General features: G+C 48.6%; 2 protein-coding genes and 1 long non-coding RNA gene across 4 annotated transcripts in view; 2 read left to right on the forward strand and 1 right to left on the reverse strand.

Moving 5' to 3' along the window:
• The first annotated feature begins 620 nt into the window (after positions 1-620).
• Positions 621-14,637, forward strand: septin7b (septin 7b). 2 transcript variants are annotated; one of them, XM_056601947.1, is made up of 14 exons: positions 621-1,428; positions 1,617-1,719; positions 3,646-3,752; positions 4,904-5,004; positions 5,866-6,000; positions 8,247-8,364; positions 8,586-8,678; positions 9,220-9,316; positions 9,465-9,516; positions 9,846-9,974; positions 11,153-11,173; positions 12,017-12,152; positions 12,580-12,722; positions 14,470-14,637. In XM_056601947.1, exons 2-14 carry the CDS (start codon positions 1,710-1,712, stop codon positions 14,507-14,509), a joined length of 1,182 nt encoding a protein of 393 aa, XP_056457922.1. In that variant the 5' UTR covers positions 621-1,428; positions 1,617-1,709; the 3' UTR covers positions 14,510-14,637. The 2 variants fall into 2 exon arrangements, with proteins under 2 accessions (XP_056457922.1, XP_056457923.1); XM_056601948.1 differs by lacking the exon at positions 11,153-11,173 and having other exon boundaries at positions 624-1,428.
• A 912-nt stretch (positions 14,638-15,549) lies between these two features.
• On the reverse strand, positions 15,550-17,513 carry LOC130391715 (uncharacterized). Its single transcript, XR_008896935.1, has 4 exons — positions 17,115-17,513; positions 16,891-16,987; positions 16,690-16,746; positions 15,550-16,585 (listed from the first exon to the last, which is right to left on the reverse strand). It is a non-coding gene; the product is annotated as an uncharacterized LOC130391715 (long non-coding RNA).
• A 114-nt stretch (positions 17,514-17,627) lies between these two features.
• si:dkey-256h2.1 (uncharacterized protein LOC337520 homolog) overlaps positions 17,628-27,500 on the forward strand; it is a 9,980-nt gene continuing 107 nt past the window's right edge. The window contains exons 1-12 of the mRNA XM_056601933.1: positions 17,628-18,279; positions 18,359-18,498; positions 18,841-19,013; positions 19,275-19,441; positions 20,325-20,465; positions 20,851-20,972; positions 21,441-21,609; positions 22,666-22,811; positions 23,384-23,514; positions 23,928-24,051; positions 25,416-25,549; positions 26,928-27,500. The exon at positions 26,928-27,500 is cut by the window's right edge and continues 107 nt beyond it. Of these exons, the coding sequence (XP_056457908.1) occupies positions 17,861-18,279; positions 18,359-18,498; positions 18,841-19,013; positions 19,275-19,441; positions 20,325-20,465; positions 20,851-20,972; positions 21,441-21,609; positions 22,666-22,811; positions 23,384-23,514; positions 23,928-24,051; positions 25,416-25,549; positions 26,928-27,050 (1,989 nt within the window). The 5' untranslated portion in view covers positions 17,628-17,860 and the 3' untranslated portion in view covers positions 27,051-27,500. The remainder of the gene's footprint in view (positions 18,280-18,358; positions 18,499-18,840; positions 19,014-19,274; positions 19,442-20,324; positions 20,466-20,850; positions 20,973-21,440; positions 21,610-22,665; positions 22,812-23,383; positions 23,515-23,927; positions 24,052-25,415; positions 25,550-26,927) is intronic.

Here is a 27,500-nt window from a genome sequence, read left to right on the forward strand (position 1 = left end):
GAACCAACGCCCTGCAGTCGGCTGTGTTGCTAGCTGGCTAAATGTAGCCTCAGGTTAGCTAGCTGTTAGCCGCATACTTTAACGGGAGTGTCATTTCCTGTGCTGGAATAGCTTGGTATAGAAGTAGACAAAGTCCTTGATCGGATGTATATACGAACGTATCTACGTGTATACGTGTGATTGTAGTAATGTTGAGGTTTTTGGTGGTTCATTTGGCTTTACGGTTAATTAGGGTATTTAGAGTCTGGATTAAATGGCTAACCTTAATGCTATTTGGGCTGAGATTGCGGACGCTCGCTAGTGTGTGTGTGTGTGTGTGTGTGTGTGTGTGTGTGTGTGTGTGTGTGTGTGTGTGTGTGTGTGTGTGTGTGTGTGTGTGTGTGTGTGTGTGTACTAGGCTGGATTAAGACTAAAATCAGTTTGGATTGATTCTCTTATACCCTGACACCGATTTCAAGTTATAAGACAATGTTGATGATCAAACTTTATGGTGTGTGTGTGTGTGTGTGTGTGTGTGTGTGTGTGTGTGTGTGTGTGTGTGTGTGTGTGTGTGTGTGTGTGTGTGTGTGTGAATAGTTTGTATTTAATAATAGTTGAACTCTGAAAGCGTCATTGGGATGACAATGGGTCACCTATTTGGTCGTACTATCGGAAGAGATTTGCTCTTCTACTGTTTAATCCGATGGAGGACGGATGCGGTACCTGAGCTTTGCCTCGGTGACTGTCGATGGACATTGTTTAGCCCACTGGGCTCCTGGCCTTTGTATTCTCTCAACGTACACGGCATGTCTTTCAACCGAAAACAATGAAAGCTGCACGTCAGTGATGAGAGCCTTTTCTAAAAAAAAAATACAAATGCAAAACCCTGAGCTAACCTGCTTCCACCTGCAACCATTAACAGAGGAAGTGGTCACAGGGTTCATGTGGGAACAAATTAACACAGATCAGTTCTATGAAATGATGTGCACTACACCATGGAAGATGTTGAAATGTAACTTTGTTTACCTGATTGGTGTGACATGTTATGTCAGGGTTATCTCTAAGTTATCTGTAGGTTAACATTGCGAAGTTGTCAACAAATATTTCGTATAAGATATGAGGCATAAATACTTCCTAAGCCTCAGGGTACATCAAATCCAAATGCTGAATAGTTGTTACTGGGTGGCTCACTGAAAAAAGCAATTGAACTGGAAGATTGCACTGGCCAACTATCTGGGCCATTACACCAGAACAGAGCGCACGTGATTTAGCACCGAGCCTTTTCTGGCTGGAGAAAACGATGCTGAACGCTGGTAAACTTGGAAAAACAGCTCAAACAATTCACTGCATTGTCCTTCTGTCTCTGCCTCCCTCTCTGATCCTGGGAATACTGACCCACTGCGGATCTCTGTTGGAACCACATCGTATTGATCTACACACCAATCAGCTGTGAGTATGGCTGGATGTGTTCTTCTATTGGTTGGCTGTCATGGCCTATGTTGGCAGTGGGTGGTGTGGGGGGGAGGGGTCATTGATTTTGGCTGAGTGAAAGATGGGGTTCTATTAAAATAGGTAATATATTAATAATTTGCAATGTCCCTTTATGGTGGTCTAATTTGTTTTCTTTTTCGTCCTAGCAACAAAAGAATCTGGAGGGGTATGTGGGCTTTGCAAGCCTCCCGAACCAAGTGTACCGGAAGTCTGTCAAGAGGGGCTTTGAGTTCACTCTCATGGTCGTGGGTAAGAACACAAGCTTTTCTCCAACATTGCAATGTGCTTGCATTCCGCTGCCGTTTGTGTGAAAGTACTGTAGTGTGGTTGTGGTTTGTCACGTTCAAAGTCATTCGGGGCAGAGTGTCGCTGTCTCTATCTCTCTCGCTCACACTTTCTCTCTGCGAGAAAGAGAACGCAGGACAGACCACAAGAGTCTCCCTGATGGCCGGGGGGGGCCATATCACAGAAGCCTTTCTTTGCATTCATCATCTCTCTGTCACGACAGCCCTCGACCCCTTCCCACCAGAACAGAAACATTTAACTTGGCACCGCTCGGCGTATTGCAAGGAAAAGCATTCCTGTGGAATGCTGGGATATGGCGGTGCAAAGTCGGGGCCAAGAACCTCCCCTCTGCTTATCAGACCCTGTTTGGAGGGGAAAAGTTTTCGTGGGTCAAAACCATTTCCTGTGGCGGGACCCATAGAACCGGCTGCTAAGAATAGCACCCTCCCCCTCCCACCCTCCTCCGAGCTCTTTGGAGTTCTCTGCTGCCTGTTCCCTCTCCAAGCCTGGCTAGCTCACAGCTCCACTGTCATCCAGTGATGTGTCTCTTCACCCAAAAAAAGGGACCTTTCTACCATGGGGTGGGGACACGCCATGGCTGACCAAAGAGGTCCCCTCTACCATGCACGGTTACCACGGAGACCAGAACTAGCAGGTCGTTCTTAACGACTCCAAAAGCAGTGCTTCGGGCCTCGTCTTAAAGACATTGTACTGGAGCGCTCCGGGTTTAAAAATAGATCTTCTGGGCCACCTATCCCTCGATTGTTACTCACAGCTTCACGGAACGACTCCCACTGGGACGCGCACTTCCTCTGGCGCCGAGGAACTGCTTGACCACATGTCCCCACGCTGCCATGCGTCACTGTGATGTTGCGCTATGAGGAAGAGAGAGAGAGGGGTAGGGAACCAACCCATTTCCTTCTGCCACGGACGCCATGAGGCGAAGCGGCGGCCTGTCCAGTGGCACCCAGGAGAGCGATGGTCTGCACAACATCAATCCACATTGTGTTATAGTGTAATAAGCAGATGTTTTTCCTGTACAAGGGGAGATCTGTCCCCTATGGGTACCCCCCCCCCCCCTATTACAGCCCTAGTGTAAACAGTGGCTTGCAGAACACAGACCCATGGCTAAACGCCAGGCCGGCAGATACCAGCAGCCTTATTGTTTTATTCATCAGGGGCTGGGAACAAGGAACCATAATGGATAGCACCAGTGTTGACAGTTCTCCTACCCAATCTGGCAACACTGGATGGCCCGGTTAGAAGAGGCCTCCCAGACCATAAGACATTTTGTTTCTCTATCACTTGTGTGTTTAGCCCTCTGTTGTCCGCTCGCCTTGTATGGACGGCCACGCCCTCACCAGCTCCGAGTTCCACAGCTTGACATTTGATTGATGTCCTTATCTGGTGCCCTTTTGGATCGCCCACTGGCATTCTTGGCTCCGCTCCACTGGATGGCTGTTCTGCCTGGCACCCAGGATTGGCTGGGACTCGGTAGAGCAGCTTTCTGCTGTTTAGCGCCCCGGTCATGGACTAACCCCCGGAACACAGCACAGCTTACTGGTTTAGTCTCCCTGGTAGAGGTCGCAGCTCTGATTAAAAAGAAAAGGGTTAGATTGCCGTTGATTCCTAAGCTTGATTTTGTAGTATGTTTCTGTGGTCCCTTGGTTATGTGGTCGTGCTCTTTTTCCTCAATGGTTCCATGTCTGTTTTAACATGCTGCATTGTATAATTCCGTAACCTTGTATTGTGGTTTACTGATGTGCCATCTTGTCCAGCTGCCCCTTGACAATACGATATTCAGCTCAAGGGAAAAAACAACAACAACAACAACAACACACAAAGATTGTGTTTTTAATCACAATCTGTCTTTGTGTTTCTCTTCCACAGGGGAGTCGGGTCTGGGGAAGTCCACGTTGATCAACTCTCTCTTCCTAACAGACCTGTATTCATCAGAGTACCCTGGACCCTCCCACCGGATAAAAAAGACTGTACAGGTACGGCGAGCTCACCCCCCTACCCCAATACCGACCTCCCCCCCCCCAGCCATGCCTCCTCTACCCCAATACCCATGGGCAGAGTAGCTTCACCACGGATAGTGTACCGTAAGGCTAGGCCCTACTGTGCTGCAGAATCAGGTAGTTGGCTCTTGGTTTAAATGTGGTATTATCTGTATTTGTTTCCCAGGACTGAGCATAGCAGATTGATTCATCACCTCGGTGCTACTGAGGAGTTTAAACCTGATGTTTTTTTTTGTGTGATGCAGTCAGGGCTTTACATAGACCCACGTACGAGGATGAATGGCAGCAGTATTACCGGTTCAGACCCTTTCTACTCTACTCTGAACCATTAACTGAGTCAATTATATCAACGTGTAATTACTTCCATGCCCTTTTATGTCGGGAGGAGTGGTTATCATCTGACATGCAAGCTATAGGTTACATTGTTTGATGTGAGGTAAATAGGATCTGGGGAATTTATTGTCTTTTTTTAGTGGATGTTTTTATTAGTTTCCTGACCTTTTGTGAACCTGATTTCCTCGTTTTCCTATTTGGCCGTAAAACCATCAACACGTCGATTCTGAACAACAGGTCGTAAAAGTCAGATGTTTCCGCGCTTCCCGACGTAATTAGGCAACACGAGGGTGAAGGGTTTGAGGAGACACACTTTGATGTGTCTGAGCGCTCGCGTGTTGTGTGTGTTTTTCCAGCTCCTCAGCATAGCTAGCTAATGGCACGGTGTGGCGTGCCACTACACGCTTTACGATTCCTGTACAATATCACGGCAAGAGTCAATCTCATGGGCCAAACAAGGACACTGATTAGTTTGGGGGGGGTGGGTGCACCAAAGCAAACCATCACTATTAGTCAAGCGTTTTTTTTGGTGCCATAATCTTTGCACTGTGAACTTTTTACTTTGTAGGTCACTTTTACTTTGTAGGTAAAGGAAAAATAGTTAAATTTCTTTTCACTGTTTACTATGTTTGTAAAGTACACAATGTGTTGATGATTAAATGGTCAATGGTTGGTCAGAAAAAATGTCGTTTGGGAAGATATTTAGTGTTGCACAAATTTCCTATGGATGTGAGACAGTCTCTCAGACCTCTCGGTTGACCTCATCTCCCTCTGCTCTCTCCTCTCGGCCCCAGGTGGAGCAGTCCAAGGTGTTAGTGAAGGAAGGAGGCGTCCAGCTCCTTCTGACGATAGTCGACACCCCTGGCTTCGGAGACGCCGTCGACAACAGCAACTGGTAGGAGAAGGGCTCCATTTTGGATCCCCTCCTCTATACGCCTTTCTGCGTAGCAAAATGTAGATGACACAACATACTAGGGATGCACCGAATATTCGGCCACCGAAGGAAGCCGAATAGTGTGTAAAAAGCCAGAAGGAGTAAAAGGGCCGAAAAAAATACACCGAACATTTTTATTTTTGATTAAAAAAAATAATAATAAAACAAATATATATCTTGCTATAAGGTCTGCTGGAATTTTAGAAAACGTTCAGTATTAAATAAATATTTTTTATCAAATTAGTAATTGATTTTTTTTATTGAAAAGCAAGACAAAAAAGTTTATAAAGGACATTTAATTGTTTGATTTAAGCAATGGTGAAAAATTAAAGCAAAATTAATGAAAAACAGCAAAAGCCACTTTCGGTATTCGGTTTTGGCTTTCGGCCAACTGTTTCAGTATATTCGGTTTCGGTTTCGGCCAAGAATTTTCATTTCGGTGCATCCCTACAACATACAGACTAGTTGTGATAATTCGCTGGGGGTCCTAGCCTATAGTGGCGTCCTCTGTTAATCACAGGCCCATACCAGTTGCTGTAGTCCAGGTCTCTAGGCGCTTGGCCTCATTGAGATTAGAGTTGTTCCGATACTGATAAAATCCTGGAAATCCCTCCGATCGGGTATCAAAGAGTCCACGCACCGATCCGAGAACATTACAAACACCACTGCGTTATGCTGCATTCGTTAATCGAATCGAAATCAGGAAGGAAAACATTTTATCTGTGCATCTCTATTTGAGATTGACCTTGTGTAAATAACGGTGAAAGCGGCCGCCATCTTGGTTCTGTTTCCTCACCCCCCCCTCTCCTCCCCCTCACCCAGCTGGCAACCCGTCATCGACCACATCGACAGCAAGTTCGAGGACTACCTGAACTCGGAGTCGCGGGTCAACCGACGACAGATGCCCGACAGCCGCATCCACAGCTGCCTGTACTTCATCGCCCCCTCGGGCCACGGGTAAGACCAGGGGCCTGGAGCCGCAGAGATTCTGATTGGGGGGGGGGCTTGCGGTACTAATGGGCATTGAGGAGCATGATTTAACGCATCCCAGTGCTTTAGAGGGCGGCAGAGAGGGTGGGAGAGGGGGAAGAGGAGGGAATGAGGGAGAGGGGAGGAGGGAATGAGGGAGAGGGGGGAGGGAGGGAGAGAGGGAAGGGGGGGGGAGGAGGGAATGAGAGAGCGAGAGAGGTCGGGAGGGAGGGAGGGAGAGAGAGAGAAGGGGGGGAAAAAGAGAGAGAGAGAGGAGAGAGAGAGAGGAGAGAGAGAGAGAGAGGAGAGGAGAGAGAGAGAGAGAGAGAGAGAGAGAGAGAGAGAGAGAGAGAGAGAGAGAGAGATGAGAGAGAGAGAGAGAGAGAGAGAGAGAGAGAGAGAGAGAGAGAGAGAGAGAGACTCTCAGTCTGTTTGGTTGCAGGGCTTTTGTGGTTGTTCCTTGGCATGGTCTGTTTGGATGGATTGTGTGTTCTGTGCGGAACCTCTCAATTAGCGCGGATGCAAATGCACCTATCCCTCCCTCCTGGTGTCCAGGGTACATAGTGAGCACTAGATAAGCCTCTCTCTCCTCCTCCTTTGTTATCTCTGTCCTCTTTCTCTGTCCTCCATCTCCTCCTCTGGCCTTGGGTCCAATCTGTTCATCCTCGTAAACGTGTTGTTTGTACAAGTCAAGCCTTGAACACATTGTACACACACGCATAGGAAAACACACACACACACACACACACACACACACACACACACACACACACACACACACACACCCCTACCTCTCGTTCCCACGCGGCAGCATACGCTCACCCAAACAAGGACGCACCTTATTTGCACGCATTCAAATTCATAGACACGGCCACTCTTCAGCATCGCAGCGCGTTCCCACAGCAGAGCCGCTGACTGCTCTCAGGCTGGAGCGGGGCGACCCCTGGGGGGGGCCCGGGGGGGGCCCGGGTCCCAGCTGTACTCTGCTGTTTGTGTTTAGCCCTGAAGGCTCCAGCGCTAACATCAACAGCGCTAACTCTGCGCGGTGGGAACCCACGGAGGGGGCCATGAGAGCTGGGTCAAAAGTCCTGACGTGTCCTTAATGCGCCAGTACCAACACCCCCGCCCTCCCACAAACCCTCCGCCCTCAAACGCCCACCGCCCGCAGCCTCAGTGGGAGACCAGTGTGGTTGTGTTTTCCGAACCGAGCGAATCACAAGGAAAACGGGATTGTGTTTACGTTGCATTCCTCGCACTAAACTGGCGATATAGTGTTGGCTTTCTCTCCGGTATCTCGACCCGTCTGGTTTAGCGCTGCTGCGATCTCTCGGGCTTTGCAGAACGCATGAGTCTGAAGTGCGAGTTTCTGTAGAAAGCATTCCTGGTTTTGTAGCGTTTTTGTGCTCCTGCCAAGGAGTTCTAAGCAGCTCTGTGTGGACAGGAAGCTGCTATATTTAGCAGAATGTAGACACTCGCCAATAATCTGAAAAACTCAATGCTATGTCACCATGTGTGCTGCGACCCGCTGGTCATCTCTGCGGTTGCCATCTGTCTTGATAGAGCTGTAGGAGGTTTAGTGTGAGTGCATGGCTGGCTGTGTGAAGGAGTCTTGCGTAAGCTTTTCTAGTGTTGTCGTCTCCAGTCGGGAACACACGCGTTGTAATTATAACCCACTCCTCAATTGACCTTTTTATGTGAGCGTAGACTCACCCTCGAGGCAAAACCAAACAATAAATGCTGTTTCTGAGCTGACGTTCTCACGTGGAGTCGCTCGACTTGTAGGATTAAAGTAGTATGTTCCCGGTTTTATAATGCATACCTGTCTATTTATGAAAACACTTGCACACAGGGTGATAGTTAAAACAACCCTGTCCCACAATATCCTGCGTCATTGCCTCAAAAGTGGGACAAAACGGTGGTTACGTCGTGGCTTTACGTCATCGCATCGTTATATGTCCTGGCACTTAATGTGCGCACTTATTTTATGTTGTATGACCTTGCATTTAAACATTTGATTATGAATTGTGTAGTATCTTATCCTTGCTGTCTTTGTTGTGTACGGTGAATGGGTTAACCTAGCGATTATTGGTGCCCGGCACGTGGCTCTATGAACATCCTTACCGTACCGAAATTGATATATTGTTGTTTCTCTTTCCTCTGACAAATGTAAGTCGCTTTGTTTAAAAAGCGTCTGCTAAATGACCTAAATGTAAATGTCTTGTTCCCCGTCGCAGGCTGAAGCCTCTGGACATCGAGTTCATGAAGCGGTTGCACGAGAAGGTCAACGTCATCCCGCTGATCGCAAAAGCAGACACACTCACGCCCGAAGAGTGCCAACAGTTCAAGAAACAGGTAACACTTCCTCGCGTCCAACCTCACTGACTCGTGCACATGGTCGTACACAGTCTTTCGTGTTGCAACTAAAACGTATACAACTTGTGACACACTCGGCCTCAACTCTTAAGGGGAACTCCCACTAACGACTTCCGTTGCCATGGGAACAAATGGCCTCCCCACAGACCTGCCGCTGTTCTTATGCAGATGAGCGACTCTACTTCTTCTCCCCTTCTCAGATCATGAGGGAAATCCAAGAGCACAAAATCAAGATCTACGAGTTCCCCGAGTCGGACGAGGAAGAGGAGAACAGACTTGTGAAAAAGATCAAGGTTATTATTTATTAATTATTCTTTAATAAATGTATAAAAGCATTTCTTAATCTAACCCTTCATCGTAAAGCTTAGTCCAGTTCCTTCGAGCCTTACTCACCTAGTGCCCATCTTGGTTCTAAACACTAACTGGGTGGTGGAACTGAAAGCGGAATCCTGCATTCAAGTTCCCACAGCCGGCTAGCCTTTAGAAACCGAGATGGACGCTTTGCGGGGGCGGCATGTGGCTCAGAAGGTAGAGCGGGTTGGCTGGTAACCGGAAGGCTAATAGTTCGATCCCCGGCTCCTCCTAGCTGAGTTTCGAGGTGTCCCTGAGCAAGACGCCTCACCCTCACTGCTCCCGACGAGCTGGCTGTTGCCCTGCGTGGTTTGACACCGCCGTCGGTGTGTGAATGTGTGCATGAATGATGAGTGTTGGTGATTTTTGTAAAGCGCTTTGAGAGGCCACTGTTCAGAAAAGCCATTCACCATTTGTGGATAAGGCCCCTTGCGTCGCCCCAGTCACCGGCGCTCTGTGCCAACGCTGTCGTCTGTGTCACAGGACAAGCTGCCCCTGGCTGTGGTCGGCAGCAACACCATCATCGAGGTGAACGGCAAGCGGGCCCGAGGGAGGCAGTACCCCTGGGGGGTAGCGGAAGGTAAGGGGCCCCGCAGAGACGTCTCATCCTGGTCGCCCCTGACCTGGGCCCCAGCCTAGGAGCCCAGACGGGCCGTAGAGGTGGCGCTCGCTGAGGCTCAAAATGTCCTTCTTTGTGCTTCCCTCTTCTCTCCCCCCCCCCCCCCCAGTGGAGAACGGCGACCACTGTGACTTCACCATCCTCAGAGACATGCTCATCAGGTAACGGAATGCAGTGCTCTCCTCTTTGTGCTGTTGTGAAACCAAGATGCAAGTGTGTCATGTTTCATCTCTAGCCTCGGGAATTAGCTTCAGATCTCAATCTTGACTCATCGTTTCCGTTGGAACGACCGCTTTCGCAATCTCCCCCAACGTTTCAGAGCAGGAAACCATATCCGGTGTCGTCCCGTATTTGTAGATTATGGTTGTATTTTGGATTAAAATCTGAGCTTACTTTATGATTTGAGGTACATTTGAAGTTAAGATGTGTGCGTTTTTGGTTTGTTGTGTGTTGGCCTGTGTAGCTAAGGATTGTGCGTCTCTGCCCCAAGGACCCATATGCAGGACCTGAAGGACGTCACCAACAACGTGCACTATGAGAACTACCGCAGCAGGAAGCTGGCTGCCGTCACGTACAATGGCGTCGACAACAACAGAGCCAAGGGTCAGAACTCCACCAAGTAAGTCCAGGCCTAGAGTAGGGGCCCCCTGGCTCCATCTGGAGGATCTAGAGGAGGGCCCCCCCTCCCCCGCCTCGATTTAGAGTAGGGGCCCTCTTACTCGTTCTAAAGGATTCGTAGGGGCCCCCTGCCTCGAAGCGAGAGTATGAGGGCCCCCCTGACTCGATCTAGAGCAGTAGGGGCCCCCTGCCTCTATCTAAGGGCCCCCCTGCCCCGATCTAAAGGATTAGTATGGCCCCCCCCTGCCTAATTGGTTTCTAACGCTGTCTCTTAGTGGTATTTGGCAGTTCAAATCCTCTTTAGCTTTAGGCTAACCTAGCCTCCCTACAGCAGGGCTAACCTAGCCTCCCTACAGCAGGGCTAACCTAGCCTCCCTACAGCAGGGCTAACCTAGCCTCCCTACAGCAGGGCTAACCTAGCCTCCCTACAGCAGGGCTAACCTAGCCTCCCTACAGCAGGGCTAACCTAGCCTCCCTACAGCAGGGCTAACCTAGCCTCCCTACCGCAGGGCTAACCTAGCTCCCCTACAGCAGGGCTAACCTAGCCTCCCTACAGCAGGGCTAACCCAGCCTCCCTACAGTAGGGCTAACCCAGCCTCCCTACAGCAGGGCTAACCTAGCCTCCCTACAGCAGGGCTAACCTAGCCTCCCTACAGCAGGGCTATCCTAGCCTCCCTACAGCAGGGCTATCCTAGCCTCCCTACAGCAGGGCTAACCTCCCTACAGCAGGGCTAACCTAGCCTCCCTACAGCAGGGCTAACCTAGCCTCCCTACAGCAGGGCTAACCTAGCATCCCTACAGCAGGGCTAACCTAGCATCCCTACAGCAGGGCTAACCTAGCCTCCCTACAGCAGGGCTAACCTAGCCTCCCTACAGCAGGGCTAACCTAGCCTCCCTACAGCAGGGCTAACCTAGCATCCCTACAGCAGGGCTAACCTAGCCTCCCTACAGCAGGGCTAACCTAGCCTCCCTACAGCAGGGCTAACCTAGCATCCCTACAGCAGGGCTAACCTAGCCTCCCTACAGCAGGGCTAACCTAGCATCCCTACAGCAGGGCTAACCTAGCTTTATAGCTAGAACAGAAGCGTCGGTACAGTCGTGGTTTTGCTGGGCTCTGTTTGTGCCGCTTGGTCTGCTCACTTTGCGTTCTGTGTGTGTGTCTATGTGTTCTGTTTTTAGACGTGACACAGGTGAAGGAATGTAAGTGGTCTTTTTGTTGTTTTGCTGTACCTAAAGCACTTCTATCTGACTTCCTCCGCCCTTCTCTCTCTCCATCCCTTCCCTCCTCCTCTCTCCCGGGTCAGACCCCTTCTCTCTCTCTCTCTCTCTCTCTCTCTCTCTCTCTCTCTCTCTCTCTCTCTCTCTCTCTCTCTCTCTCTCTCTCTCTCTCTCTCTCTCTCTCTCTCTCTCTCTCTCCTCTCTCTCTCTCTCTCTCTCTCTCTCTCTCTCTCTCTCTCTCTCTCTCTCTCTCTCTCTCTCTCTCTCTCTCTCTCTCTCTCTCTCTCTTCCCCCCCCCCCCCCCCCCCCTTCCGTACCCCACCCCCACCTCGCTTGTTGGACCACCTTTTTCCAAGGCTGGCATCAACCTACAGCACAATGCAAACCGATGCTGGGGGAATTCTGGTGGATTTGGTTTCTCAATCTGTTCGGATTATGATTTTAAAAGCGGGGAATGTAATGGCTTCATTTTGAAAAAAAAAAATATATATAATAATTTAGACATCTGTGACGGGTGACCCTCTGTTCATACCTAACACCGACGCCCAGACCACCACTAACATGTCCTCTATTGGTCGCCCTCCCACTCTTTGACTGGCTAGTTGGGTTCCTCACCTCACAGCCGAATGGCCCTCGTCTCCCATGTCCCTCCCCCCTGTCTCCTCCTCTCCACCCACCTCCCTCTGACATCGGGGACCAGAGGACCTGCCGTCTCGGCTCGTAACCTAGGCGCTCACCTGGTGAGGAGGTTGCCATGACGTCGCAGAAGAACGGCTCCTGACAGTGTGTGTGTGTGTGTGCGTGTGCGTGTGTGTGCGCGTGCAGAAGCCCCCTGGCCCAGATGGAGGAGGAGAGGCGGGAGCACGTCTCCAAGATGAAGAAGATGGAGATGGAGATGGAGCAGGTGTTTGAGATGAAGGTCAAGGAGAAGGTGCAGAAGCTCAAGGACTCCGAGGCAGAGGTAACGGGCGGCTGAAATACCAGCACGCACACCAACGCAATCAACCACACGCACCCACCGACGCAGTCGCATCTGTACGCACTCGCACCAATGCAGTCACACACACACACATCCATATGCAAATTGGATCGAGGAAATGTAGATGTTTCACAGAAGGCTCCCATTAGATTGGATAAGGGATACAATTGAACTTATTCCGACTGTGGACAGAAGTACTTGCACTCATCTTCTCTATTGGCCAATTAAAAGCCAGTCATCTCCCCGGAAGAACTGTTTCTCAATGCTACTCCTCTTCCCTCTCCTGCTCTTCCTCTTCCTCCCTACACTACTCCCCCTCTGCTCTCTTTCCCACGAATCCTCTCTCCCCTCTGCTCCCCTCCTGGCACCTTTCTCTCTCCCCCCCTCCTCCTCCTCCTCCTCCCTGCAGCTCCAGCGGCGTCACGAGCAGATGAAGAGGAACCTGGAGGCCCAGCACAAGGAGCTGGAGGAGAAGCGGCGTCTGTTTGAGGACGAGCGGGCCAACTGGGAGACGCAGCAGAGACTGGAGCAGCAGAAACTAGACGCGTCCAGGTAAGAGCAGGCGCGAGATACGATCGCGCTGGTCGATGGCTCTGACGCACGAGCTCCCGGTCGACGACAGGCTGCGACTTGCGCCCTTACTGATTCAGATAAGCATTTGTTTTCAATGCTGCAACTGTTTTGTTTGTGTGGGAACAGAAGGACTTGACGCCTTCCACGCTTCGTATAAACATGTCAGAAATCCTTTTTTTTTTTTTTTTTTAAACGACGCGGCTCGATTTGTAGGCAAGGTCAAACTATTTTCCATCCCAATAACCGGCCTACGCGTTTTATGATATCACGCACAGTACGAACGTTAATTTCCCTTAACGTATCTTAATCCAGCCTCTGGAAGGATACTTTCACATGACCCCTCTGGCAACATGAAGTAGTCTTCCTTGCTCTGACACAACTGCCTCCGCAGACCAGCTCAGCATTGTCTTAAAATCACAGGGCTCTACTGCCGGCTGCTGGTATGAAGGCGGCATCGCTGTGAAGGCATAGATGTATCACCACACACAGGCAGATTGAGTTGTAACTGATGACCTGTCTGTAATTCCAGCTCTTCCAGCAAAAGACTTGCTGGAAGATACTAGGGCTTTGACTCTGAACTTCGTTATTCGAATATAATTAGAATATCAAAAAATAAATCAAAATTCGAAGGAATATTAGGCAGCCCTTAATATTCAAACCTGTTATGGGCAGGCCAAGAGGGAGGGACGTCGGAGAACCCGACGCAGTCTATTCATAATAGTGCAATGACCACGGAAGAGGCAGTGAATGAAGTATTGATTAGACAGCGATTTATTAGAAACCTAATAAACCGTTGGAACTCGCAAGACGAAAAAAACAAACCTTGCGAAGCCAAATCCAGGTCTTACTGAAGGCATTTAATAGTCAAAATATTATTAATATTATAAAAATATATTAAAATATTTGGATATTAATATTAGGCAAGGCAAGGCAACTTTATTTATATAGCACTTTTCAATACACAAGGCAGACTCAAAGTGCTTCATATATAAATGCATAAATTGCTATAAGTGCAATGTATTTAAGATTTAGCAGAAAGCTAAAGCAAACATAAAAGTCTTCAGTCTTGTTTTAAAGGTGCTGGGGCAAGTCTTAAATCCTCTGGGAGTTTATTCCAGCTATTTGTTGCATAGTAACTAAATCCTGCTTCCCATGTTTCGTGTTTACTCTGGGGATAATTAACAGATTGGTCTCAGAGGATCTTTGTGGTCTAGAAGGCTTATGTAGTGGAAGCATATCAGTTAAATATTTATAAACAAACAAACTTCAAACATGATTTTTGGCCAAAAGTCAAAGCCCTAGATAGAAGATACTGATAAGCCATTGAGATCTATGTACACATTTACGAATATTTTTACACATTTACCGATGTATGTTTTATGAATTTCTGAAAACAGATTTGCAGATTGCTTCACACATTCACAAATCTCATTAAGGTTATTTGACACTGCTTTCTACGGTGGAGTAGGGACTGCTTAGAAGCCTTCAGCTGCACAACTGATTTTTTTTCTCTCTCTCTCTCTCTCTCTATCCTCTCTCTCTCTCTCTCTCTCTCTCTCTCTCTCTCTCTCTCTCTCTCCTCTCTCTCTCTCTCTCTCTCTCTCTCTCTCTCTCTCTCTCTCTCTCTCTCCTCTCTCTCTCTCTCTCTTCTCTCTCTCTCTCTCTCTCTCTCTCTCTCTCTCTCTCTCTCTCTCTCTCTCTCTCTCTCTCTCTCTCTCTCTCTCAGAACCTTGGAGAAAAACAAAAAGAAAGGCAAGATCTTTTAAACAAGGACAGTGCGACGGTGCTACCCCCCTCCCAGGTGTCGGGGCGTTTGCCAACATTTCCGGTCAGGACACCCAACGGTCTGCGGCACTACCCTCTCCAGCTTTCTCCCTCCCTCTCTCCCCCCCCCTCTCTCTCGCCCACCCAACCATCACCACCTGTGGGACTGTGCTTCCCCTCGCGGCCACCAGAGGGCGGTACAGTGGGTGAAGAGCAGGTGTTCGGGTGGGGCTCTGCATGTCCTGTTGTGTGAACTGCAACCAGAGCGCCCCCATCCCGCCCCCCACCCCTCAATGCTAGGCCACCGTGGGTCTCAGCCAACGTGTTGACCTTTTACGGGGCCGAATAACAGAAGAACGACTAAATAACACCATCTTTAGAAAGGCCAAACCCATTATTATTATAATTATTATTATTGTTGTTGTTATTATTGTTATGATGAATACGGTCCCTATGCCCCGCTCTCCCATCGCTATCAGTTACCCCCGCCCCCCTGCCAGGTTGCGGTTGGACAACTCCCTTATAGAGTTGTAAGGAGTTTCATAGTCACCCCCACCAACACATGGCCACACACACGCGTGTGTCTAACAGTTGTACAATCAAACAGGTAGAATTGTATTGGTTCACAGGTCACGAGTGTGAAGTAAATTAACACGGTAGCTCTGCTCCCCCCCGTGTGAAGTATCGAAGTAGAAAACGTAAAGAAACCAAAAAAAACAGACCAGCGAGTTGCGGGATTCCCGTCGAGCGTGAACGGGATTGCCGCCCAGCGTGAACGGGATTGCCGTCAAGCGTGCACGGGATTCCCGTTGAGCGTGCACGGGATTCCCGTCGAGCATGAACGGGATTCCCTTCGAGCGTGAATGGGAATCCCATTGTGCTTGAGCGGGAATACCGTCTAACGTCACGGGAATACCGTCGTCTCTCGTCGCAAAGTCAGGGAGGCACCGGCGACCCACGTCCCGCAAATACTAGCGCTTGGGTAACACGCACCTTGGACTTTTTTCCAGCAATAACAAACCAAACGGCTCCGCCTCCCCATGCCCCGAACGTTGACTTCTGTGTTTAGCTATCGCCATTAGCCTCGGACCACCGTGTATAACTTGATGAGTGTTATATATTTCAGTTTATTTTTATTTTTTTATATTTACCGAGCCAGCCGAAGTGATCCATGATTATTTTGTATGTGTGGATCATTTCTCATCGACGCGAGAACAGCAAGCCCTCTGGTTGAACCGTTTATCGGAAGACATCCGATAAATGGTCCGCCAGGGCAGGGAAAGATTATTTCAGTAACAGTGGAAATAATGTTGGTGGGAAATGGAGAAGTCGACATCGAAGATTCTTGGGCTATGTACTCTTATCTCTGTATTTTTAATTTTATTTTTCATTTGTAATGTACAAAGTCACTTAATAAACCTGTGATAATATGGATTTGTTTTCGCTTTATTGTAGAGTGCATGTCATTGAGATTTGATGGATCATGTCCATTTTACAAACGCTCGTTTTGTGTTATTAATGGTGGACACTAGATGGCGCCTGAGCGCAGTATAGCTGCAAGGTTTCCCATGGGCTTTAATGTTCCGCAGTAAAGCGCTCAGAAGAACTCCAAAAGATGTGGCCTCTAGAATAAATGTGTGTTCAAAATGATTTATAAATAGTATTTTTCAAAGGATGAAACACGGACTTAGAATACCACTTCAATGTTATTTGAAGTTCAGAAATATCTTGTATTATTACAATTAGTTACAATCAATAAGGCCAAAACGAAATAAAAAACAATGTCCCTTAGGGTTGCGACTGCGATGCTATATCATAATTTATTCCAACCTGTAAGAACAGATGAGCAACAGATGAACAAACATAGCCATACATCCCGCTTATTACAAAAATGATGCCGGGAAATGAATCCCTGACGTGAACTGGTACATACAACTGTCTCCAACCTGCCCCCCAGTCTTGAGTTTCTCCACTGAATATGACACAATATGAAACACCCCCTATACACATTTATTGCAGCAATAATATGTCCAAAAAGTACGGGAGCTTTATCTTCTTGTAGACGTTGCTCCGGATCCCTGCAGGGTAGAAGTTGTCCTTTAAACACCAGACATAATATAGTAGGCCTACGCCTAACCTGACGTATGATTTTACACAGTAAAAAAATGTCTTCACAACCTACCTTCTTCTTCAAAACTCCGTTTTCCCATCAGTCCGATGAAGTTTTGGGATTTCTGTTCTGGGGGTAAGAAGATCCACATGAACACCAATGAAGCAAACATTAATTATTGGCTGTTTGGCTCACTGCTTCCGAAAGTGTGAGGAACTGTCTCTTGTATTTTAAGACTAGTCTGTATTGGACGTTTAAAGGGAAGCAGTGTACCAGAAGCTCTGTTTCTGGGCATGTATCGATGTTTCCTTGGCCGTCGCTTTTGGCTCCTCAGGACTTCTGCATTGGATTCCCAACGGGGCCATCTGTGCTTTGGTCAAAGAGTGGAAGGAAAACTTATTTTAGATTCCCATGGCAAATAGAGGATTCCTCTATAGATACCATAGCGTCGGTGAACCCGTGTTCTTAATAAGAAAGTACAGGTTTGTTAAACTCACCTGTCTACCGATCGACCAACTCTCGTCCGGATCGTCTTGAGAAACGACGGTAGTCAAAAGAAAAGCGAGAAGGAGCGAAACCTGAATTATCCTCATCTTGAATGACAAAGCAAGCAGAATGAACTCAGAATCGTTTATCATAAACTATTCTCAGTCCATTACCGGATTATGCCTGAATTGAAAGGAGTGACCAAGGGGGCGTAACGCGCCCTTACGCGCGGTGTGCATTTACGCACCGCTCGATCTGATTAACATAATATATGAAGATGTGTAGTACTGAGTCAAGTGATAGTGGTGAACAACTTTCCCCCACATCATTGCGCTGAAGGTTGCCGCTCTTTATTATTTATTATATTTATATTATTTATCATGTATTGTATTAGAGAACACAACCTAACATTCCTCACCACACCCTCATCGACCACAATTTGCGTGCATCATGTGGTATAAAAAGTTTAGCTCAAAAGACTAATGCCTTGAGCATCCAATATGATTTTTGCACGACTGGGGCCACCGTAGCCAGGCCATACGCCCATTATTCAACGAATTTTTGGTGGAAAGGGCTGTTGGCGCGTATTAAACCCTTCTACTAGTTTTTAACCTATGGTTCTTAGCCATAAATCACCTGGCCTGCAAAAACTACCATTTATGATGGAACCAAGCGCAGTTCGCGGCGTTTCTGTAGGCTAACTGTCCCGGTGTTGTTGCTCTTTCACTTTCGTTTCTGTCCATTGAACCACGAAAACATGGCACGCTCCTCCAAGGGGAGCTTGCACCTTTGGTTCGTCGTAACACTGATGACATCACGTGTGACTCTGGGTGAGGGAAGCGACCAAGACCTCGACCAAAGCACGGTAGATCTCAGCTCCGAGACCAAACACTGGGGTGTCGAACCGGGGGACACCGCCCCCTCCTTCCGAGTCCCGACCCTGGACGGGGAGCTCAGCTATTCCCCGGGGGCTTTGCACGGCGCTCTGATTATCCACGCGTTCACACACAAGTCAGGGTTTCTAGAGTGCCTGTGGAACAATGAGTCCTCCCTATCCGCCCTGGTCCTAGACCTCCCGGACAGCACGCAGGTCCTGTTCCTGTCGCTGGACGACTCGGCCGTTGATGACGCGCTGTGGATGAGGAGGCAGGTGCAGCGAGCGGCCCTGCAGCACGGGTAACAACAAGTCTTGAAGTGACTCAGAAAACTCCCCACGCTCCGATTGCACCTGTTAATAGGATGTTGACCTCGACAGGAGAGAAGAGGTGCTGTCCAGGCTGCACTTCTCACCCCTCCCGGTGTTCGCCCTGGGAAACTGGATCCCCGCGGTACTCTACAGCTGGGTCTGCACGAGGCCCAGATGTGGCCTGGCCCAGGCTGCCTTCACCAGCGAGGGTGGGTGGGCAATGTTGACCCAGAGTATGATGAAGCAGCGACAGTACAGTACAGTCAAATCAGGGCTTAACACCTTTCCACAGGTGGATTTATGAATTGACTCTCTATTCTTTTACCTTCTAATACTTTTACTGCCTTTTAGTGAGGGTGCCATGTTTATGGTAATGCACCATACACAGATATACAAGGATGGAGGGGTTTCTTCAATGGCCTATGTTCCCTAAGGAACTTAAAGGCCTAACTAACCATATGTGCATAACATACACATTTAACAAAAGGCTTAGAGTAAAATGTATAATAGTTGCCTTTATTAATAAAACTTAGAGTTGTTTATTTTCACAGTCTGGAAGATGCCGCTGATCGTGAAACGCCTGGATGCGAGATACGATTGGCTGGACAACTGGGATAACGGGTCGTACCACCTGGTGGACGCAGGAGAGGGGTGTGAGCCCTCGGACCGCGTGGCCGGCCGCGTGGCCTGGGTCTCTGAGGGGAACTGCTCCTTCTTTACCAAGGTGTGGGGCCCATCCTCTGAACACCATGGAGCCCCCTAACAGCCCGTCTGCTGACCTCCTGACCCCCTGACCTGTTGACCCCCTGACCAGCTGTCCTCCTGACCTCCTGACCTCTTGTCTGCTGACCTGTTGCCCTCTTGACCCCCTGATCTCCTGACCTGCTGTCCTCCTGACCTTATGACCTCCTGTCTGCTGACCTTCTGACCAGTTGACCAGTTGACCTTCTGACCCCTGACCCTTTGTGTGTCTCCGTGAGGTCAGGTGCAGAGCATGGCCCAGTCCAACGCCTCTGGGGTCCTGGTGTGGGCCTCGGAAGGCCGGCCCCTGCAGAACATGAACTGCCAGGGGGAGGAGGAGTGTTCCACCAAGCTGCCGGACGTCCCAGCCTCCATGGTCCACCGGGAGGGGTCCGTGATCGAGGCCCTAGGGTAGGGGGTCCCTCTCAGCCCCCCAGAGCAAACGAATGGGGTTACATGGCGAAACCGCAAAGGTCTTGAATGGTTCGGCCTTCCGTCCACACGAAGCCGGCGAATCCGCTGACCGAAACCGCAAACTTCTGAAACCACCCTCGGAGGTGGTTTCAAATCTACCCGGTTTCGTTTTGGATTCGTGTGGACGCCTGAAACCGACTGAAACCGTAAACCATGACGTCATCGCCACACCCCTCGACCCTCTAGCCAATGACTGTTAAGCCCGCGGAGTCTCAGAACTCACAACAACAAAGATGATGGCGGACTACAGGCTTGTAATCGTTCTGCAGCAGGTCATGTCCCTTGTTGGGTTGCTAAGCCATTAATTATTGAGACTGTTGACTGACTGTTTGCTTGTGTAGTTAGTGGTTCGGGGGGCAGTCTTTATGAGCATGCTCGCCTCTTCTTCTTATTTAATTTTCTTCTGGATTTCTGTAGCAGAAGCAGCGCCCCTTATGGGTCTGGCATGTATACTACAGCGTTTCTACAGATCTACCCGGTTTCGCTTGACTCCGTCTTTACGGAGATACTCCGAAACCGGATAGATCGAAACCGGAACGGTTTCGCCCGGTTCGGCTTCGTGTGGACGGGGCCTGGGAGACTGGATTTTATATTACCAAGCGTGAACATTTTTGTAGGATTTTGCATATTTCGATTTTAAAATTGGCTTATTGGTCATTTCCATTTCTACAATTCTGCACACATTGATCCTGTTTTTACCTTTTAGATAGGATGATCACTAAAATGGAGGTGACTACAGTTTCAGTGTGGCTTCGTAAAGAAGTGATCTTTTAACCATATTAACCATATTTTAACCTCTGACGTCTCTCTCCTCCTCTAGACTCGGACAAGTGGTCAACGTCTCCTTCCAGGGCACGCCGTCTCCGCTTATCTTCATCGCCATCGATCAGCAGGGGGCGCTGTCGGAGATGGGCGGGTTCCTCTATCCCTCTTTTAGCTTCCTCAACTGGCAGGCCCAATGGTAATGTAACCCGAGTGGTGTTTACACCTCCACAGTCACCAGAGGCCAAACACTGTTGTGAGCAAACCAGCGGCATGTGGTTCAGGAGGAAGAGCAGGTTGGCTGGTAACCGGAGGGTTGCTAGTTAGTGTCGAGGTGTCCCTGAGCAAGGCACCTCACCCTGACTGATCCTGACGAGCTGGCTCTCGCCTTGCGCGGTTGACTCCGCCGTCGGTGTGTGAATGTGTGCATGAATGGGTGAACGTTAGGCAATACTGTAAAGCTCTTTTGAGTGGCCAACGGTTAGAAAAGCGTGGTATAGATGCAGTCCATTTACCATTATGATTATACCTCCATGGTCATGATAAGGCAGAGCAAACAACGTCGTGCTGCTGTTACCCGCTAGGTTTGAGTTCTCTGAGGATCTGCGTACCCGGCTCCTGGCCCCGGCCCAGGTGGTCCCGGTCTTCGACAGGGTCGTGATGCACGGACGCAAGGGGGCCGTCGCCACAGTCGAGATATCGCCAGGTACCTTTGTCGGTTTCGGAGACGCTAGGGTCTATCACTATATCGTTGCCTGTAGTGATATCCATTCAAAGGTGGACGGTTGGAAGGTCCTTTTTAATTACTGCTATTTGTTTTATACTTAGTGTTCTAGAGTTGGATACTTACATCTGACCACTAGGGGTAGTTTTGCTATTGCTGTATGAAGTATCCTACCGCTAGCTATCCTGAGCTAGCCTGTCGATGTACCGTTGCTCTGCGCGAGAGCCAGGTTTTTGGGTTTTCAATAAATAAGTAAAAAGTAACGTCTGGGTCAGTCCGGTTAATGTCAGTATAACCAATATACTACATTTAGGGTATTGTAAAATACGAAAAAAAATGCATGCATCTGATGCAAAGTTTTTACATTGCGTCATCGGCATCCAGAAAGTACGCTGCATTGCGCTTTAACAACCATAATACTCCTCTCCCTCCCGACGGCCCGCCCCCCAGTCATGCTGCTCTCGGACACCCTGGAGCTGGACGTGGCGCTGTCCTGCCCGGGCCGCCGGGACATGAGCTGCGCCCACTGGGACCACACGGTGCAGCTGCTGGTGTGCTGCGACCCACTGGGCCCCTACTGCAACGTGGAGCTTGGCCGTTGGATCAGCGCCTTCCGCAGGTAACCTCCAGCCAGAACCTAAAGATCTCCTATTATACTACTTTTCTGGTCTTCATTTCTTATTAATCCTCCTTTAGATTCCCATGGCAAATAGAGGATTCCTCTAGATACCATAGCGTCGGTGAACCCGGTGACTCCTACAGAGCAACCTGACACGAATCAAAGCACATAAAAGGATGTCGATTTTCGGGAAACTCTTTCTCTCATCCGGGCGCTTTCAGCATTCTCTGTCAACACTCGGCTTTGTCCTTCTCCGCCCCCTCGCCCCCCCTTCTGCCAACCCCGGTCCGTTGTGATTGGTTGCCTTCCGGAAGAGCATGTTGCAGCATTACCGTACAAGGAAAATCCGGAATGTTCTACATAGATAAATCCCGGAAAAGTGAATGGCGACTGGCGTCCCTAGTGTTTAGCACTCTGCACCGCCACCCCAGACGGCAGGGAATACGTCTTAATGCATGTACGTCATTATTTGACACTTGAATATGGTTCAACATGAATATAAATCATTTTAACAATGTTTATAGGTCATAAAAGTCGAAAAAACATAAAAGGTGCTCTTTAATCACGATACAACCAAAACTTGGCCATGTCACTAAAGGTGAGATGACGTTACAGACCTTTTACGTAAGCACGGCAATAAGGTCCCCACATTGGCACTTTTTCCAATGTGTGTAACAATGTCCACACAATGTTAGCCCGGTCCCCATGTGGTAAGAAAAAAATCATGCCAATATGTGTTACAATGGTCCCCAAATTGAACCAAATCCTGGATGCCAATATGTTTAACAATGTTCTTCAATATCGATATAGCCTTTCATTTACATTTAGTAGATGCTTTTATCCGTGCGACTTACAACCATTAATACACACATTCACACACCAACGGCGGAGTCGACCCCACACAGCGACAGCCCGCTCGTTTGGAGCAGTGAGGGTGAGGCGTCTTGCTCAGGGACACCTCGACACTCTGATCCCAGAGTGTCGGTTCAGCCAATGAGTTTCCTTCAGTAAGGCTCATCCTCTGAGTGACGCTGGGTCTGTCCTGTGATTGGACAGGGGGACCGGCCGCTGGCTGACGGACGTATCCCCCCTCACCCCCCTGCTGGCTGCGGGTCGCTGCACCTTCACCATGAAGCACCCCTGGTGGGCCATGCCCTGGGTGGTCTCCCTCAACCTGCGCTTCAGGCCCCCCCAGAGCCCAGGTACCCACCGCTGCCATGGCGACGACTGACCATGTGACAAAACTGATGATAGTATTTTTTAATTTATACTTTATACTTGTACTAAGGCCGGGCGATTAATCTAATTTTGATCTCGATTTCGATTTTAGAGTCAAACGATCACAAAACTAACATAATCAAGTCTGTCTGTCTGTCTGTCTGTGTCTGTCTGTCTGTCTGTCTGTCTGTCTGTCTGTCTGTCTGTCTGTCTGTCGGTCTGTCTGGTCTGTCTGTCTGTCCTGTCTGTCTGTCTGTCTGTCTGTCTGTCTGTCTGTCTGTCTGTCTGTCTGTCTGTCTCTGTATCTCTCTTTATCTCTGTCTCTTTCTCTCCCTACTTTATTGAAGATTAGATGAATGTTTGTCATGAATTACATTTTCAACAGCAAACACGAGATGCCGTTAATGGAAAAGTACCAACCAAAATACTTACTCATAAATCAATAGTTTCCTGAAACCTTTCAGTTTCAGTGCTTTCTAATCCATTGTGTGTGTACTGGCTTCATGTTATTTTGCTGCTGCTGGAGATGTAAACACTGGTTCTTTTTATTTTTCAGTTACTGGGGAGGGTGGAGAGCAGAGCTTCCCCTTCTGGGTGATGCCCTTATATGGTGGCGGAGTGTTTGACAAGAACTACAACACGGGTCGCCAGCCAATCACAATCCCCATCCCAGACTCCACGAAGAAGGTTAAAAAAAATCCATTTATATATTATTATTTTTAGTTTTCCAAGCAACAATTGACTGTCTTTTTCTAACCAAGTGTGGGTTTTTTCTAACCAAGTGTGTTGCTTATCTTTACCCTTTATTGTTTATTTAATATGTGTATTTTGTTGCATACAGGGAATGTGTTAACCAAACAATTGTTAGTACTTGTTACCCTTGTTTATCTGAACCTCCTTACTGTACCGACAGCGAGATATAGTTGTTTCTCCTTCTTCTGACAAATGTACTTATTGTTAACCGCTTTGGTTGAAAGCGTCTACTAAATGTTTTAAATGTGAATCTAAATGTTGCATATTACACTGATATAAAGCTTGTCCCAGCTCAACTGCCAGTGTACAAACCTGCGTCTTTACGATGAGAGCGATCTGGCCGGCAGGTCCTGCTGTACGCCGTCATCACCGCCCACGGCAGCGATGACCACCGCTGCGGGGAGTTCTGCGTCACGTCCCACACCTTCCCCGTCAACGGCGTCAACAACAGCCTGGAGTTCAGCGACGCAGGTGAGCGGTGAACAGGCTGGAGGCTCACTGACATGCTCGGCGTCATTCATGGTGGATCGGTTTGCTGATGTTAAATCATCTCGAATCAACTCCGGTCGTCGATGAACTGTCCGATCACAGGCTATATGTCGTCTGTTCCCTACGCTGCCGTCCAATCCGCAGGGCCCCCTGGATTCTAAGGGTTCTAAAGGTTCTAACTGTTCCAACGGTTCTTAGGGTTCTAACGGTCCTAACTGTTCTAATGGTCCTAACGGTTCTTAGGGTTCTAACGGTCCTCACTGTTCTAATGGTTCTAACCGTTCTAATAGTCCTCACTGTTCTAATGGTTCTAACCGTTCTAACGGTCCTAACTGTTCTAATGGTTCGAACGGTTCTTAGGGTTCTAACGGTTCTTAGGGTTCTAACGGTCCTCACTGTTCTAATGGTTCTAACCGTTCTAATAGTCCTCACTGTTCTAATGGTTCTAACCGTTCTAATAGTCCTCACTGTTCTAATGGTTCTAACCGTTCTAATAGTCCTCACTGTTCTAATGGTTCTAACCGTTCTAACGGTCCTAACTGTTCTAATGGTTCTAACGGTCCTAACTGTTCTAATGGTTCTAACGGTTCTTAGGGTTCTAACAGTCCTCACTGTTCTAATGGTTCTAACGGTCCTCACTGTTCTAACGGTTCTAACGGTCCTCACTGTTCTAATGGTTCTAACGGTTCTAACTGTTCTAATGGTTCTAACGGTCCTCACTGTTCTAATGGTTCTAATGGTTCTAACGGTCCTCACTGTTCTAATGGTTCTAACGGTTCTAACGGTCCTAACTGTTCTAACGGTTCTAGCGGTCCTCACTGTTCTAATGGTTCTAACGGTTCTAACGGTCCTCACTGTTCTAATGGTTCTAACGGTTCTAACGGTCCTAACTGTTCTAACGGTTCTAGCGGTCCTCACTGTTCTAACGGTTCTAACGGTCCTAACTGTTCTAACGGTCCTCACTGTTCTAATGGTTCTAACCGTTCTAATAGTCCTCACTGTTCTAATGGTTCTAACCGTTCTAATAGTCCTCACTGTTCTAATGGTTCTAACCGTTCTAATAGTCCTCACTGTTCTAATGGTTCTAACCGTTCTAACGGTCCTAACTGTTCTAATGGTTCTAACGGTCCTCACTGTTCTAATGGTTCTAATGGTTCTAACAGTCCTCACTGTTCTAATGGTTCTAACGGTTCTAACGGTCCTAACTGTTCTAACGGTTCTAGCGGTCCTCACTGTTCTAATGGTTCTAACGGTTCTAGCGGTCCTCACTGTTCTAATGGTTCTAACGGTCCTATCTGTTCTGCCGGTCCTTACGGTTCTCACGGTTCTACCGGTTGTGGTTCCAGGCTCCCCGCTGGGCTGCACCCGGCGGGTCCGGGAGGGGGCGGTGCCCAACGAGTACGGCACCTGGCTGTCCGGGCGGGCGGGATGGTGCTGCGGGCTGCCTGTCCGGCCCTGGGTCACGGACGTCACCGGGCAGGTGAGTGGTGAGCTCTGCTGAGCGGGCCCCCCTCCCTCAGAGGCAGCCGAGGGTGAAGGCGAGGGGCTGGGCTGGGCGGGGGGGGCGGGGGTCTGACCCCTTAGGTTCGGAAAAGGCACCGGATTCGAAGCCTGCAATGTCCGCAGCAGTCTACCTGTCTGCTTTATCAAGATGTCCTACCCCCTCTCTACCCTATAGCAGTGGCAAGGGTGTTCGCCTCCCAGCCGAAAAGTACTGGGTTCGAATCCCAATCCGCAGCAGTCTACCTGTCGGCTTTATCACGATGTCCTAATCCCTTACCTACCATTAGCAGAAATATGATATGGTTTTGTCTAACCGATATGGAAGTCTAGTGGCTATGGGGTTCGATTCCCAGTCGAAAGGTACTAGGTTCGAATCCCAATGTCCGCAGTCTACATGCATGCATCCTAAAGCCCAGTTCAGACCAAAGATTCACCTTGCAACGGCTTGCAACCTGACGGTTTCAGAACGTCGCAGGGGCGGTGTGAACGGGTCGTTGCAAGGAGTCGCAAGGAGTTGCAAGGAGTCGCCAGAGATTGAACATGTCAAATCGCAAGGTCCAGTTTTAGAACGCGGCGATTTAAATATTTCTCTTCAGCCAATCACAGCACAGAACAACTTGTACATCACGGCCTTACTCCGTCCCGGTACCGTACTGTCCACTCCAGCATAAAAATATCAGATTGAAATATCCGATATCCGGAGAATGACAAAACACAGTAACTCTAGCCTACTCTCAAGCAAAATAAAAATAAAACTAATTGCAAACCTAACTAATCGCAAACCTAACTAATCTAACCTAACCTACGCAAATGATGCTGTTGCGGCTCTCAGCTATGCCAGAGCGTTCGCAGTTACTAGGGAAACCACCTAGCGTCGCAGCCCGTTGCAGCGCGTTGCAGCCAGTGTGAATGGCCCAGTTTTAGAACGTCGCAGCCCGTCTCGTCGCAAGGAGTTGCGAGTTGCAAGCCGTTGCAAGGTGAATCTTTGGTCTGAACTGGGCTTTATGAGCCAGACACCTGCACCAGCAACGTGCATCTAAATAAGGGCTGCTAGATTATGGAAATAATCATAATAACCATTATTTTGGTCTCTCCCAAATAATAAGACAAAATGGTCAAAAAGAAAATGTTCAAATCTACAATAATGTACAGCTATGTATCCAGCTGTCCTGCACTGTCTATAAAACATTTAATGAAAACAAATTGATTGTATTAGCTTTGTGATCATTTGACGCTAAAATCGAAATCTCGATCAAAATCGCCCAGCCCTCCACGGTAATTCGTCCCTGGAAGAATGAGACCGGGGGGGTCATTGGATCAATCTCGTCTTAGCTAAACCCTGTGTGTCTCCCCAGCTGGACCTCGGCCAGCTGTCCAACAGGATCCTGTACTACGGCCTGTTCGAGGGCCGGGACCCCAACCCCACTAAGGACCCGGGGTACATCATCATGTCCTCCTTCCTGGTCTTCTACCGATGACCCCAACGCACTGATGCATTTTTTTTTTACAAAAAATGCATCAACTCGTGGATTGTTGATTGAATGTGAATTTAAAAACAAGAATTAAAGAAAAGTTTGTACTTTATGTACGTTATGCTTTGTCCTTAGTTATGTCTGTAAAGTTGGGAAACTCTGAGCCCGCTCACTACAGCTCGGACATGGTTACAAGTAAGTATCGGAGGCTGAGGGGCAGCCCAGAGAAATGGATGCTGCTCCATCACTCTTTTGCTTATTAGTCAATCCTAGAACTGAACCAGGCATTAAATCCCAGATCGAATGCACGCTTATGGGCCTTAAATGTTGTCGTCTGTTGCTGTAATGTCATGATGAATATATGTATTTTTATTGTGATTGCGGGTCCTGTCTTGATGTCCTGTTTTTGATGTCCTGTCCCGGCGTCTTGTCTGTGATGTTTGTAAATAGAGCTGC

This window comes from Gadus chalcogrammus, chromosome 11, assembly GCF_026213295.1.
Source record: "Gadus chalcogrammus isolate NIFS_2021 chromosome 11, NIFS_Gcha_1.0, whole genome shotgun sequence".
Lineage (NCBI taxonomy): Eukaryota > Metazoa > Chordata > Actinopteri > Gadiformes > Gadidae > Gadus > Gadus chalcogrammus.

Excerpts from the sequence above, each read along its gene's own strand:
- septin7b (XM_056601947.1), top strand. Across the intron at positions 8,679-9,219 it reads GACTTGTGAAAAAGATCAAG|GACAAGCTGCCCCTGGCTGT; the intron begins GTTATTATTTAT and ends TCTGTGTCACAG. Across the intron at positions 11,174-12,016 it reads CGTGACACAGGTGAAGGAAT|AAGCCCCCTGGCCCAGATGG; the intron begins GTAAGTGGTCTT and ends GTGCGCGTGCAG.